Source organism: Halichoerus grypus, chromosome 9 (assembly GCF_964656455.1).
Source record: "Halichoerus grypus chromosome 9, mHalGry1.hap1.1, whole genome shotgun sequence".
NCBI lineage: Eukaryota > Metazoa > Chordata > Mammalia > Carnivora > Phocidae > Halichoerus > Halichoerus grypus.
The window spans coordinates 107,113,735-107,129,133 of NC_135720.1; the positions used below are offsets into that span (position 1 = coordinate 107,113,735).

General features: G+C 59.7%; 1 protein-coding gene across 6 annotated transcripts in view; it reads left to right on the forward strand.

Moving 5' to 3' along the window:
- The window catches only part of TFEB (transcription factor EB), a 57,629-nt gene extending 47,746 nt beyond the window's left edge, over positions 1-9,883 (forward strand). For all 6 annotated transcript variants that reach the window (XM_078055340.1, XM_078055342.1, XM_036101980.2 and 3 more), the window contains 8 exons: positions 2,787-3,061; positions 3,151-3,405; positions 4,211-4,288; positions 5,963-6,083; positions 6,181-6,237; positions 6,847-6,922; positions 7,592-7,739; positions 8,737-9,883. In XM_078055340.1, the coding sequence (XP_077911466.1) occupies positions 2,870-3,061; positions 3,151-3,405; positions 4,211-4,288; positions 5,963-6,083; positions 6,181-6,237; positions 6,847-6,922; positions 7,592-7,739; positions 8,737-9,225 (1,416 nt within the window). In that variant the 5' untranslated portion in view covers positions 2,787-2,869 and the 3' untranslated portion in view covers positions 9,226-9,883. The remainder of the gene's footprint in view (positions 1-2,786; positions 3,062-3,150; positions 3,406-4,210; positions 4,289-5,962; positions 6,084-6,180; positions 6,238-6,846; positions 6,923-7,591; positions 7,740-8,736) is intronic.
- The last annotated feature ends 5,516 nt before the right edge of the window (positions 9,884-15,399 follow it).

The following is a 15,399-nucleotide window of genomic DNA, read 5'->3' on the forward strand; positions in this document are numbered from 1 at the left end:
TCAGCCGGGGACGGGCACCCAGCCCTTTGTCAGAGCAACAAGGGGCTCCTTCTCCCCCAGTCCTCCCCGTGCCGGCTGGCACTGCCAGGCCCTGTGCCACCACCCCCCCAGCAGGGACCAACTGAAGTCAGATTGTTCCCGAGGGGTGCGAGCATGCAGGGCAGTGGGCTGGGCTGGGCTCAGAGCCCACGAGGTCTGCAGGGCTGCGGGGCGGGGGTGGCTGGTGAAGACAGGCTACCCCTCTGTAGGAGCATAGGAAAGGGGTAGAGGCTGCAGCTGTGTCCCAGCTGCAGGACAGAGAAAGGGGGAGAAGGAGGGGCTGTCTGCTCCTTTCTCCTTGGGGGTCTGTCCTGTTGGGAGCTGGGCAGAGAGACCCTTGGGGCTGATTCACTAATTCCTGGCCTGGGGGCAGAGAAGGGAGGAGGGAAGGTGAGTAAGGGTCATTGAGTACTCAAAGCTCCGAGGTGGATGGTGCGGACCTCCTTTGCAAGGAAGCAGCTGTGGTGGTGGAGGGAGCCCTGGGTCGGGGTCCGGTGGCTTGGGCTCCATTTGTGGTCCTGAGCCAACCAGACATGCAGCCCGGGACAAGCTCCCTCCCAGCTCTGTGTGGAGACCCCCCCCCCCCCCGCCTATGCCCTGCCCCAGTGGGCTGGGGAGCCACGCTGGACTGGGTCCCAGCTCTGTCTCTGTCCCCAGATACTTAACTTCCCTGTGCCTCTGTTTCTCCTTATCTGTAAAAGGAGGATAATAACCAGAACTACCTCATGGGGCTATTTGAGGTTAAAGTGCCTGGAACAGCGCCCAGCACAGAGTAAATGCTCAAATAGATGCAAATTATTACTATCTCCATGATCCAGTGATTTTCACTGAGTATTTGCCAGGACCTTCCACGAGGTACTTAGTGACAGTCTGATGTCTGGCATTAGGCGACGCGGCTTTCCTTTGCTACCCGCCCCCGCCAGAGGTCTGGGTCTCATTCTTCGGATCCCTGGGGCACAGCTCTGGCCTCTGGTCTCTACTACAGCTGACCCTCTCAGTCCTGTGTTTATCCTTTACTCCCCCACTCAGCCTACCAAGTGCCGTGCGCTGTGCAAGACACCATCTTTCCACTTAACATGTTCACCAAGCTTCTGACGGAGAACTTGTTTACAGATGAGGAAGCTGAAGCTCAGAGAGATGAAGTGACTTGCCCAAGGTCACACAGCCAAGATGTGGCAGAGCTGGGATTTAAGCCCTTGTCTGCCCTGTTTGATAATGCTTGCTCAACCACAAAGCCATATGGCCTCTTGCAATATCCCCGAGATGGGACCCTCTGCTGGAACCTTTATGGAGTTGGGGAACGCCTGGGGGCTCTGTACCTCTCAGGGAGTCTCTTAGCTGGGAGGGACCTTAGAAATCACCTAGTCCAACTGTTCCATTTTGTGCCTAGGGAGACAGAGCCTCCAAGGGAAGCGATGTGCCAGGGTCCCTCAGTGAGCTAGGGCCTGCAGCTGGGCTCAGTCTGTCTTTTCCTCCCCCTTTCCAGACTAGGCCTGGGGGCCTCAGTCCCCCATCCCACTGAGACCCCTCCATGATCAGGGCTGACATCCTGGGTGGTGGGAGCCCTCCCTGGACCCTTGCAGGCCCAGGTGCCCTAAAGCGTCCCTTTGCACAGGCTTGTAATGGCCTGTGGACTTGCTTTTCCATTCACTGGACCTTAGACTCCACGAACTCAGGGACTATAGTTAGCTTGCTGCTGTTTGGCCAGTGCCTGATTCATAAATAGGGGTCATTCCCTGCACACAGTCGCCGTATGTCTACCGTGTCCCAGGCCCTGGGCTAAAGGCTGAAAGCACAGCAGCGAACAAGACAGACAAAATGCTTCCCCTGAGGGGAGTTTGCATTCCTAGTGAGAAAGAGATAGACAGTGAATGAAATAACTAAGCAAAAATGCATAATGGTTAAGATGGTGATAAGTGTTATGGAGAAACACAAAGAAGGAAGGGGCATAGGGAGTGTTGCGGGTGGGGGGGCAGGTAGGAATTTTGCAAGTTTGAATAGGTTAGTCATGGAAGGTCTCTGTAAGAATGGGACTTTTGAGCCTTTGAAGAGGTGAAGGAATGAGTGGTATCTGGGGGAGGGGCATCCCAGACTGAGGGGAAAGCAAGCGCAAAGGCCCTGAGGTGGGAGCGTGCCTGCTGTGTGTTTGAGGGATTGTAAAGAGGCTGGTGGGTGTGGCTGGAGCAGGTGGAACAAGGGAGAAAGCAGGGGGGGATGGGGTCAGAGGGGACCGTGAGGTGGGGACGGATCACAAGAGGGCCTTTGAGGGTAAGGACTTCGGCTTTTACTCCAAGCGACATGGGAGCCATTGATAGTTCTGGGCAGAGGGAGGGACAGGATCTGACTTAAAAGGTTTAACAGGATCCCTGTGATTACTGAGTTACGAGTAGAATGTTGAAGGGCAAGAAAGGAGGGAGTCTGAACATTAGGAGGCTCCCTCAGGAAGCCAGATAAGGCCCGCTCCAGGCCGGGCCCACATCGCGGGCGGGGAGGTGGTGGCAAAGGGGATGTTCTTGGGGTCACAGCTGCCAGGATCACCATGTGGCCTGATGGAAAGAGGGGAGTCAAGAGTGACTCCAACCTTCTGGGGCCGATCGGCTGCAATGAGCAAAGAAGAGAGGGTCTCCGTTTCTGGCCCAGGAAGCGGGACACTCGGGGTCAGGTCTCAGCTCCGTCACCCTCTTGTCGGTGACCAAACCCCTTGTCCCCTCTGGGCCTCAGTGTCTTCTCCTGTACAATGGCTGCAGGTGTCCAAGAGCCGGGGCTCTGAAGCGGGCCGCGCCTCCCAGAGCTGCCCCCCGCCCGCAGGGAGCCGGTGCCCGTGGCCGCCATGGCGTCGCGCATCGGGCTGCGCATGCAGCTCATGCGGGAGCAGGCGCAGCAGGAGGAGCAGAGGGAACGCATGCAGCAGCGGGCCGTCGTGCACTACGTGCAGCAGCAGCTGGGCGGGCCGCCCACGCCGGCCATCAACACCCCCGTCCACTTCCAGTCTCCGCCACCTGTGCCCGGGGAGGTCCTGAAGGTAGGGCCCGTCCCGAAGGCAGGGCCTTGTCCCCTCCCCCCCTGGCTCCGGGACCCCTAGAACCCTCGCCTTCTCCCCCCCACCCCCAGGTGCAGTCCTACCTGGAGAACCCCACCTCCTACCACCTGCAGCAGTCCCGGGACCAGAAGGTGAGGGAGTACCTGTCCGAGACCTACGGGAACAAGTTTGCCGCCCACATCAGCCCTGCCCAGGGCTCCCCGAAGCCCCTGCCGGCTGCCTCCCCAGGGGTGCGGGCTGGACATGTGATGTCCTCCTCAGCTGGCAACAGTGCTCCCAACAGCCCCATGGCCATGCTGCACATTGGCTCCAACCCCGAGAGGGAGGTAAGTGGCTGCCATGAGCAGAGCTGGTGCCAGGTGCTATGCTCCTGGGACGCCTAGTCTAATGGCAGAGGCAGGGTGCCGTTGTTAGAGTCCCTCCCAGTCCGAGGGGAGACACAGCTCTGTCCTCAGGGAGCCCCAGTCTGAGGGGGGAGACACAGCCCTGCCCTCAGGGATCCCAGTCTGAGCGGGTAGACACAGCTCTGTCCTCAGGGACCCCCGGTCTGAGGGGAGACACAGCCCTGCCCTCAGGGAGCCCCAGTCTGAGGGGGGAGACACAGCTCTGTCCTCAGGGAGCCCCAGTCTGAGCGGGTAGACACAGGCCTGCCCTCAGGGAGCCCCAGTCTGAGGGGGGAGACACAGCCCTGCCCTCAGGGAGCCCCAGTCTGAGGGGGGAGACACAGCCCTGCCCTCAGGGAGCCCCAGTCTGAGGGGGGAGACACAGCCCTGCCCTCAGGGAGCCCCAGTCTCCCAGGAGAAGCATCATCCCTACTTTTCAAAGCTTTCCTGGGGAGAAACAGGAGACTCATAGAGGAAAGCCCAGCACACCTGCAAAGCCATGTCCAGACAGAAGGTATATAAAGCAATCTCCTTGGGCAACTTGGCTCCTTGGGAAGAGCCTTGGCCTTGGGCCTGTGGTACCTGGACAACTCATCCCCTCTCTGGACCTTTTTCCTTTTCCCTCCGAGATTAGCAGGTTAGGTGACGTGGGCTCCAAGGTCCCTTCAGGTCAGTGGCTGTCCCCGTGCCCCTTCCCTGTGCCTTTCTCCTAGTGGGCCCTCCCCAGATGGACTTTTCTCTCTTTCAGTTTGATGTCATTGACAACATTATGTGTCTGGATGACGTCCTGGGCTTCATCAATCCTGAAACTCAGATGCCCAACACGGTACTGCTGGCCGGGGTGGGGTGGGAATGTCAGTGGGAGGAGGTAGAGGTTCTACAGTGGCCCTGAGCCTGGAAAGAACTCGAGACAAGGTCCTCACCTGGGCAGAGCCATCTTGCTGCAGAGATGACAGTCACCTCTGTTAAATCATGTGAGCAGAGCCCAAGGCCGAGCAGAATGATGACTCCAGAGAGGCGTGCCTAGCCTGCGTGCACGGTGGGGCTTCAGTGGGGAGTGGTGGCTGGCAGTTGGGGAAGTCTTCGGGGGGTGGGGTAGGGGACTGGGCAGGAGGTAGAGGTGCTGGGCCTCACCAGAGGGGAGGCAGGGAAAGCATTCCTGGAGGGGAGCAGCATGGCCTCGAGCTGATGAATTCCTTTGGGATCTGGGGCTTCCCTCTTCTACAAAGCCTAGGACCCAGCGGAGGACAGGCCTGTGTCCCTCACCCCATGGGACAAGTGATAGGGAGCTGGCATTGTCCCCTCCCTCCAGCAGCCTCCTGGCAGTGTGAATGCTCTCTGGGCCTCCCAGGCAGAAGTGAGGTAGCAGAGGGGAATGAGCCAGCCTTAGGCTCAAGAGGCCGAGTTTCTGGCTTTGGCTGTGACCCTGGCAAGTCCCTTAATTGTTCTGAAGCCCACTTTTCTCAGCAGCAGAATGGGGATGATGCCGTCTACCCACAGGATTGTGGGAAGGTTAGATAAGGCAAGGAATGGGGGCTAGCTCTGCACAGGGTGACAGATATTTGCCCCAAGCAGGTGGACTTGCGGGTGTCCCTGCCCCTTTTTGGAAGGTCCTAAACCTCAGCTGCTCACTCCTGCCCCTCGGGCCTGCGCCTATTACCCTGACTCTGGCCCTAGCTCATGCCACTGAGGGAGGCCGCCAAATCTTGCAGTAGGAAGTCCAAGAGTCAGTCCTGGATCCCCGCCGCCCTGGCAACATTGCCCAGTGGCTCAGCCGGACTGGTCGGGGCCAGTTAGGTCTGAAACCTGCTGCCACCCGAGCACTGAAGGCTGGGAAGAGGGAGAGGGCCAGAGGGCACAAGTGTCTGGTCCCCTCAGTGGTTTCCACGTATGTGGTAGGGTGCCTGTGTCCTACCGAGGCTTCTGGGCGATCACCCCGGAACTCCAGTCTGTCCCCGCCGGGCCCCTGCTTCACCCCCCACTGGCTGCCCATTACAAAATGCCAGCGTCTTTGCACGTCCGATCTGCCCCCGGCACCCTGTCCGCTCCCGTGGGGACCGCCAGCTCTGTCCGGCCGAGTCTTTGCTCAGCCCTCAGGCTCTTCCTCACTTCTCTGCTCAGGACCCAATTCACGTTCCACACCCTCCAGAAACCTTTCACAAACTCCAAAATAGATTAGGTGCTTCTCCTCTGGGCTTTCCCAGTGCCTGGGACTTAATCCCCTCATCTGTCACCCCTCAGGGCTGATCACTTCGCAGGGGTTCCAGCCACTAGGCCACTAGGCCGCGCCTCACTCAGCTCCTAACCCTAGACTTGCCCATGGAATTGCCGGGTGACGAGGGCCGGGGTGGATTCTGACATCCTCGAGCTCCTCTGGAGCCCTTAAGAGCTGGAAGTGGGGCGTGGGGGATCCTGGCTGTCCCTGGGATGATGGGCCCTGGGGAGGGCCCCCTGCAGAGGGCGCTGCTCACCGCGTCCATCTCCCCGCCTCACCCCACAGTTGCCCCTGTCCAGCAGCCACCTGAATGTGTACAGTGGTGACCCCCAGGTCACAGCCTCCCTGGTGGGCGTCACCAGCAGCTCGTGCCCCGCTGACCTGACCCAGAAGCGAGAGCTCACAGGTACCACCTCCCCGTCTCCCCGGTGCCCCGGCTCCCCATTCCTCCCTCTTCTTCTCCCTCCCTCCCAGCTCCTCTGTCCTTCTCCCCTGACCTCCAGATGCGGAGAGCCGGGCCCTGGCCAAGGAGCGGCAGAAGAAAGACAATCACAACCTAAGTGAGTCCCGCGCAGGCGCCTTCTGTCCTTGTGCTCTCCTGGGCTGCCTAAAAGGCCTCTGACCGGAGCCTCAGGTTGGGGGTAGAGTTTACTTTAAGACGAAACAAAACAAAACAAGCCACTCTGACCTGCATGGGTTAGAAAGGCTTCCCTACCCAAGACCTTAAATCCTCCGTTGGTGGGACTGGATGAGTTCAGCACGGCCTTCTTCCCACTGGCCCTCTTAGGAGGGGATGGGAGACGGGCCCAGGGGAAGCGATATTCATGAAATCCCCAGGACTTCAGAAGGAGTGGGTTTATCAGATCAGACTGGTTCCTTTCGGGTGTGGAGCCTGGGAACTCTCTCTCGGGAAGGAGTTCCAGCCCTGTGGCCCCGGGGAATGCTACCCCGGGCCACTCTGCCGTGCTAACAGCTGCCCCGGTGCTTCGGCCTCGCAGAGCCCCTTGGTGGTTCCGGCCTCGCCCGGGCCCCTCATTCCTATAGCAATCCGTTCTGTGGGTCACTCAGTACTTCCCAGAAGGGTCGAGGCGCCACTTCCTGGGCTGGGCCCTTCTCCCCGTAGGGTCCTCATCCTCCTAATTGCTCGCTCCGGGATTTGTTGCCTTTAGTTGAAAGGAGGCGGAGGTTCAACATCAACGACCGCATCAAGGAGCTGGGAATGCTGATCCCCAAGGCCAGCGACCTGTGAGCGGTTTCTCGGGGAGGGGGGGGAGGGAAAGGGCCGGGCGCTGGGGGTGGGGCAGCCCCAGCGGATGCGTATTTTCTGCGCCCGCCCGGGGCCTGTGCTGGTTGCCAGGGGCAAGGGCTGGGAAGAGAATCCCTTGGTTGGGTGCTGCCTCCTAGAAGCTTATCACCTGTTAGGGGCAAGGAGACTCCCCCCTCCGCCCAAATCAGACCAGCTTGAGACAGATGAGCAAAATCACGGAAGCGAGGCTGCTGGGGTCAGCGCGGGGGTGCTTCCTGGAGGAGGAGGAGTCATGCTGGGGACCTTTGGACTCGGACTGGCACAGAGGGGGCCCAGGGCTGGGAGGAGTGAGAGTCGAGGACAGGTGTGGGTTTTGGTGGCACGAATGGAAGGCCTAGGGAAGGAGGCTGCTCTGAATTGTTGGCTTCCATGGGATTAGTGGGCTGGGTAGTGGCAGTGAGGTCACCCGGGAGGGTGTGTTGTGTGCAGACGGAGAAGGGCCTCCTCCACAGATCGGGGTTGGTCGTGTCTGGGGTTTGTGGGCCGCTTTGGGACAGGCGGCGGAGGCTTCGGGAACCAAAGCAGGGTTTTCTTTTGACCCGCCGAGCGCATGGCGAATACTTGGCCACTCGGCCGAGCCTGCGCCTCTGCTTTTGCCTGGCCTGCAGGGACGTGCGCTGGAACAAGGGCACCATCCTCAAGGCCTCTGTCGATTACATCCGGAGGATGCAGAAGGACCTGCAGAAGTCCCGGGAGCTGGAGAACCACTCGCGGCGTCTGGAGGTGACCAACAAGCAGCTCTTGCTCCGCATCCAGGTCGGGCCCATGCACTTGCACTTGCTGGGTAACTCTGACTCCTGGCCCCGGCCTGGCTCTCGACCTCAGGGGCAGTGCATACGCTTCCGAAGTTGGGGGAATGGGAATGATGCCCATGAAGAGGGAGGATGGACATAATGGTTTGCTAACAAGCCATCCCCAGCAACTTTAAGCAACAAGGACCGGCTAGAGGTTCTGTTCTGTGAGACCCTCATTCTGGGACCCAGGCCAGTGGACAGGCGCGTCTAGAGCTGGCTCTTAAAGCTGTGTACAACAAGGTGGCACTTGTCGCCTCTGCTCACATTTCCTCGATCAATGCAAGTATGTGCCTACACCCAACTTCGAGAGGGTGGCAGAGTGCAGACCTACCGTGGGGGGGGGCGGGCAGAGAGCTAGAACTGGGGGAGCGCCAAGTCTCCCCACTGGGGACAAACTAAAGAACAAGACTTGGGAGACTCCTGCCTACCACCTGGAGCCGAGGGTTCTTTCTAATCCTGGCTGTGCTCAGGGCCTCTGCCTTCTTTGGATCTGAGGCTGGTCATCTATACGCAGGGCACATGGATGGCAGCTTTTCAACTTCTTGGTCTCTCATAGGAGGTAATACAGTGGGCGTTGCAATCCAGCATGCACAGCCACACTCAAAGGGAAAAATCAAAGTTTCATGAAAGAACCCTCATTCTTAGTAGATGCAGTGCATTCTGATCATTTCTATTCTGGTCTAGTCTAGGCAAGCCTATTTCCATTGAAACAAAAAGAGAGAGCGAGCTGGTCAAGACTCACTACAGTGGTTTCACAACCCACCAATGAGTTGTGACTTGTAGTTTGAAAAAAACACTGGTCTAGACTCTAGAGCCACCCTGTACTTGCTTCCAGCTGAGCCATGTTGGGTGCCACAAGGGGAGGGGCAAGGGCTGCAGCGGGGGAACTGGGGGGGTAGGGTAGCTAGTGCCTGTGGGTGTGTGTCCCCAGCCCCCCTCTCTGCACCCCCCCATTGCAGGAGCTGGAGATGCAGGCTCGAGTGCATGGCCTCCCCACCACCTCGCCATCGGGCATGAATATGGCTGAGCTGGCCCAGCAGGTGGTGAAGCAGGAGCTGCCCAGCGAGGAGGGCCCCGGGGAGGCCCTGCTGTTGGAGGCCGAGGTCCCGGATCCTGAGCCACTGCCAGTTCTGCCCCCCCAGGCCCCGCTGCCCCTGCCAGCCCAGCCACCTCAGCCACCGTCCCCATTCCACCACCTGGACTTCAGCCACAGCCTGAGCTTCGGGGGCGGGGGCGATGAAGGGCCCCCAGGCTACCCCGAACCTCTGGCGCCAGAGCATGGCTCCCCGTTCCCCAACTTGTCCAAGAAGGATCTGGACCTCATGCTCCTGGATGACTCGCTGCTACCACTGGCCTCCGACCCTCTCTTCTCCACCATGTCCCCTGAGGCCTCCAAGGCTAGTAGCCGCCGGAGCAGCTTCAGCATGGAGGAGGGCGATGTGCTGTGACCCGGGCGCCGTGCTGGGGAACAGGGGCGGACCTGGGGGCTGGGAGGGCCGGGGCCACCTCCCTCCCACCCCTTGGGCTGCAGTTGTGTGTGACATAGCCAACTGCCCTGCCTCATCACTCCTTCCTGTTGGCCTCCTGTTTGGACTTAGTGCCTGCTTGGCAGCGTGTGGGGGCAGGAGAGGCCCCCTACCCGGCTCAGTACTCCCCAGGGATCGCCCTCTTGAGGGGGCTGGGTAAGAATAGGCCTTCAGCCCGGCTCCTGGAGGTGAAATCATGAGGGGAAGGGAGGGGACAGGTGTGCTAGAGGTAAGAAGAGGTGTCCTGGGAGGGTTCTGTCTTCTGAGTCTGATCCCCACCCCTGCTGGTGAAGGAGGACACGCGAGAGCAGGGGGTTCAGGAAGTTCCTTCTCTGAGGCAATGACTGGTCCAGGGGGTGCCTAGGCCTGCCTTTCTGGGACTCAGATGACCACAGGTCTGTCCTCCAGCCTGGCACCCCCACCCCCCTTTGGTGCTAACAGCTCTCTACCAGATGGTGTGAGGGCGGGGGTGGCCGGAAGAGGGGGCGCTGGGTTCCTGCTAGAGCGCGGGGTCACTGCTGGAAGAGCAGCTCCCTCCAGGCTCCCCACTTTGTGCCTTTAGTAAACACTGTGCTTTGTACCTGCTTGTCCTGTCTCTCTGGAGTGGTCTGGGGTGGACACAACAGGAGGATTCAACCCAATGCCCACCATTGGGGGGGGGTCAGGGTAGGGGGAGACGGAGAGGAGGGAACAAGCCCATCACCTGGTTTCCCCCACCTCCCAGACTTGCCTCAAGGGAAGCGGGAAATGTAGCCCAACTTAGGGGGGGCTTGGGGACTGAAGGGGTCATTATCCCTCCTCGTGGCCACAAGATGGCGCTGCAGCCACGCTGGTTCCGCACCTCCCAGCTGTGGCCTGAGACAGCTGAGCTGGGTGATGTGGGGGCACTGGTTGCTCACAAACCAAGTCTTCTGTTCTCAGCTGCTGCTTTGGGGCACCCTTAGCCCAGACTACCATTGGCCCGGGGTGGGGGCATGTTTCTCCTGTTCCCGAATGCCTGTTCTAGTGGTCACCTCTCCAGATTTTTCTCCCTCCCTAGGTGGGCGGGCCGACACCTGCTTGAGAAGGTCCAGCTGCCTGCCCCGTGGAGGCAAGGCTGGCCCCTCTGCTCTTTGACCGTGTCTCTAGCAGGACAGGCTCCCTAGTAACCGAGGAGCTGAGTCCGCCTCTGGGTTTGGGGAAAGGGAGACCCAACTGAGCTAATTTGGGGGGAGTCAGGAGTATCGGGCTCTGGGTAGAGTCGAGGATGAGGGCCCTGTTCCCTGCTCTGGCCCTGTCTGCCAGTGAGGCCTCGGCAAACCCTTTCCTCTCTCCGGGCTTCTGTTCCCCAACCCCGGCATAATTCCCATACGCCTCTGCTCTAAGATCCTGGGATTTTATGACCTCCCCCAGGACGGGGAGGTGGGCTTGGGGCAGTGAGGGGCAGAGTGGCAGCTTCTTGAGTCCCAGCTGTCTTGGGGGAGGGAGGAGAGGGTCTTTTTGGGCTTTGCCGAGTTCTCTCCCGACTTCCCACAGTCTTCAGGCAGAGACCAAAATGGTTTTCCCCTCATGGGGCCCTGAGAGGCTGAAGGGGCCTAATTAAAAAAATTAAAACTCCCAGGATAAAAATGGCTAAGAGGGCAATTTCCTCTGCGCAGAACTGGAGATCAAATCAACATTGGAGCAATTAACGTGTGAGGGGAGAGAAGGAAAGGGAGCTGGGCATGTGGGTGCCGATGGCTGGACTGGCGGAGGCTGCAGGATTAATCTCAAGGTCAGATGGAGCCGTGGACGACCTTGAGGAGTTTGAGCCAGCCCAGGCCCCCCCCCCCCCCCAGCCCCTCCTGGACTCTCACTGGGAGATAGGTGATGGGCCCAGGCTTGGGCCATGTTGACACTGGCGGGGGGTAGGGGTCTGGGAACTCCCAAGTCAAAATGAGAACTCTTTCCGACACTGTTCTCCTTCATCCTGGGGATTCAGTCAATGGACTGGAGATCTGCCCTTCTGCTCCCTCATGCAGCCCCTCAAGACCGCTGTATTACCCCCTCTCCACCTGCCTGCTGGCTTCCTGTCCCCTAGGTCCTTCAGCCGGGCCACCACTTGCAGCCTGGGAAGCAGGGTCTGGACCGGCCTTTGGGCCCGACTGAGGGTGTGAGGGGTTCTGCCCACAAGAGGGCGCCACAGAGCCAGGACCTGGCCGCCGCGGGCACCCACTAGTGGGGGATGGCGCAGTCTCAGCTTCATTGTCCGCTGCGAGCGGTCGGCCTGGGGGCCCTGCTAGTCCTGTGGGTTTGGCTAAGGCAAGCACAGATGCTACCTGTAGCATTCCAACAAGCCACCAGCGAGGGTTCGTGTATCCGAGACGGGTCTGCGTGACCCTCAGGTCGTGGCTGAAACAGAGTCAGGCCGGCAGCTCCGCACCGGGGGTTACGAACATCTCTGATGAAATAAGAGGGTAATGCTTTCTTCAGTCAGGCTCTTTATTGGTAGACAAGACCCTCCCAGACTTCCAATCCACGAGGGGGAAATTATTTTTTTAAAAGGTAGAGTGGGTAAGCGGGCTGGTGTGGATGGGCCGGTCCAACCCCCTCATTTCACTGAGGAAGCCCCGGCCGTGGGAACAAGCAAAAGTGTCAAAAGAGATTGGGGTCTGGGAAAGGGGTCCAAGCTAGGTAGGGGAAGGATGAGAAGCTGTCACACCCTTAGGTCCCATGTGGGGCCCCACAGTGGGAGGCAAGGTGCTGGGCATGAGGATCCTGCCATCCTCAGCTCCACGTCCTGTGTCTGTCTGTCCCCACCAGCCGCCACCTTCTCACCTCCTTGTACCGTGAGGGAGTTGGGCTCTGAGTCCCACAGGCTAAGACAGACACATTCGCTGGCGTGTACACCCGGGAGGGTGGCTTCCCACCCCTGCCTTCCATGGAGATTTCCCCTTCTGGTTGTTTGGACAGGCGGCCAGCAGTGGCCGCGGGCCCTGCTGAAGCCTGGCCGGCTGGCACTGGCTGGCTGTTACTTAGTGCCTACATCCTCGGGGTCAGGAAGTCCTGGACATCCGACCACGCCTCCCCGAGGCCCGCTCCGCCATCTCTAGGACAGGGCTGTCTGGGAGGCCGGAAGGGGAGCGAAGCCTAGAAGGGGAGCAGCGGGGCCTCAGAATGTCCTCTTTGGGATTTCCATCAGCCACTCCTCCTTTGAATCGAGATTTTTTCCTTCACTGTTTGGAGAACTGACTTGGACAAGAGAGTCCAATACACACTCTGGATCTTCCCCCCACCACACACACACACACACACACAGCTCCCTAAAAACGAAGCCCAAGTGTAACACTGCTGCTCCAAACCCACGCCCCTCCCCATCTCAGAGCCCACTGCCCTCTGCAGCACCTCCCGGCCACCTGGCTTATCAGCTAGAACAGCTAGAAAGAACCCCCAGGAGTCAGCTCCTGTCCCTGCTGGGGACCTGCTGGGACCCCCACTTCTCAGGGTCCAGCCCGCACCCCCCTCTCCCGCTCCCTTAGCCTCATCTTTTTTCTTGGCTCTCTCTTTTCCGAGGGGGGCAGTGGAATTTATACAATATTTAAGCAGCCAGAGCCGAGTCCGGGAAGATATTATTAATGTAACAGGGATGGGCTGCAAATGCTTTTGGACCTGGTTACAATTAGAGGGTGATTTTTCTAAAGGTCAATGAATTCAGATAATATCCACAGGGGGGAGAGAAATTTAATACCTTTTTAGTGAATTAATTAATTATAATATTATATCGGCTTGGGGTTCTTTTCCAGAGTGATTAAGGGAGCGATCCGTCTTCTGTGAGGCCGGGGAGCGGCGCCCGCCGCCAGCAAGGACCCTGTCTTGGGGCTCAGGATGGGGCCTCGCCTGCTCCTCTCACCCACCCCTGCAGCGGCCAGGGGGCTGGAGGGGCAGGCAGGCCCCGGGCCTGAGGACAGCGGGCACAGTGATTGGCAGTGCCCTTTCTCCCCAGCCCGTGTCCACAGGCCCAGCCCTCCTCCTGCCGCTTTTGCCGCTGAAGAGCTGGGGCTGGGTTATGGCCTCCTCCTTTCCCCTTGGAGAAACTGAGGCCCACAGGACTCAGAATCTTGCCCAGAGCCCTGCCATGAGTTAAGACAGACCGGGGTGGCAGAGCTGGGTGGAAATAACGAGAAGACTGCCCTCCCCCCACCACCGCACCTCCCAAACCATGCCTTCTGGAAAATCTCCACTGGCCAGCGGCCTAAGGAGCGGCCTGTGAATTCGCCCTTTCAGAAAGAAGTTCTTCAAGGGTGTGGCACGGGCCCAGGCTCTGCCGACAGAATGAAAATGCCCCACGAGTGCTGATAAGTCAAGTTGCCGCCAGGCTTGGTGAAGGAATAGCTCAATTTCTGTCCCCGGAGGGACCTGAAAGTGCCCAGGGCAAGGCGCTTTCCACCTGCTGGTTCATTCACTCATGTGATCCATCATTCACGCAACTCACCTTTGTGGCACCCCCGCCCTCGTGCCATTGCAGATAGACCGAAACAGCCCTTCTCGAGCCCCCCCCCCACCTTGTCTTAAGCCCCAGTTGCTCCATGGTTTTCCATTCACTCAGCACCCACTTTGAGCAGCCCCCTGCTGGATGCTGGGGATGCTTGGGTGGCTAAGGGACAGCCCTTGCTCTCTAGGAGCCAGTCTCTGGGGCAGGTGGGGGCAGGGAGACGGCCACAGAAACCACAGGGAAGACTGAGCTAGAGGTTTAAAGAAAGGGAGGGATGACACTAAGCTGAGTCGTGAGGACCAGGCTGACCAGGAGAGGGAGGGGGCATTCGGGCCACGGGGCACAGTGTGAGAAGACCACCCCTGCCCTCCTGACTGGAAGACTCTCCCAAAGACCACCAGGTTCTGGGTCCCGGAAGGCAGGGGGCAGCAAAGCCAAACAGGCCTGGTTTAAACGTGGGCTCTGCCAGGCCTCACTAGGTGATGGAGAGGGGAGGTCTCTGTGCCTCAGTTCCCTCTCCTGTAATGAGGGATTGCAAGATATATCTTCCAAGGCTGTTGTGGAGATAAAGGAATAACTGAAAGGAAGTGCTAAGCCTAGCATCTTGCCCACGGTGGGGCTCCCCACATCACAGCCTCAGATGACCCCTGACGGGGGGACGGGGTGGTGGGGTCAGGGTCCGGCTCTGGTTGTGTCTTCGATTCCTTTTCCCTCCCGACGCGGTGCCAGCAGAGGTCCCAGCCTGGAGACCTTTCCCGGGCAGGCAGAGACCAGCGTTTTTCTCTCCTGCTCCCACAGCCCCGCGTTCCCTTCCCGCTCCGGGGGGGCCCCCCTCAGCCCTGGCTGCCCCTCCAGCCCCTCCCCCACCCTCTCCTCCCTTTCCCTGTGCAGCGGGCTGGGGAGGGCCTTCCCATTGTACTATCTTTGGGCCCTAAATTAAAATTGATGACATCTTGAAATGAGCAGTGAGGGTAATTTTGCTTCTGAGCCGGGATGCTAATGAGGCCCCTTAATGGTGCCAACGCGGAGCTGACGGGTCGTGTGTCACGCGCAGCGGCGAGGGGGGTAATGGCCGAGGTAAGTGCCGGTAATTACACCCTGTCTCGCTGTATTTTGGCAGGCCTGGTGGGAGAGCGGGGGCTCAATCTCCGCCAGGGGGGCCACCCCCCACCCACTGTGGGCCTGACAGCCAGAGATACCCCCTTCGGCCCCGCCAAGCCCCTCAACTCCAGCCCCACCTAGAACGAGGGGCCAAGGGCGCAGCCCCTGCACGGTCAGACTGCGTGTGACACGGCACACGCAGCACAGTCATGCCACTGGGCACCCCCCAACCTACTCACCCCTGCAGCTTGGGCGCGCCCCCCCCGCCCCCCGTGCACACAACACTCACACGCATTCTCACCCATTATGCTCCCCCACATACACCGCACGCTCTGCGAACACACACGGACACATCCTCAGGACCCCCACACACGTACGTGTGCACCCAGCACGCCCTCCAACAGCCGTGCACGCATCCGGGGCCTGCTGCAGCGCCGACCCATTATCTCGAAGGCTCCCGGCGCTCCTGTGAGGTCCGTGATCTGTTCTCTCTTTATGATTCAGAGGCTGAGCTTTGGGAGAGGGAGCGACTTGTGCAAGATCGC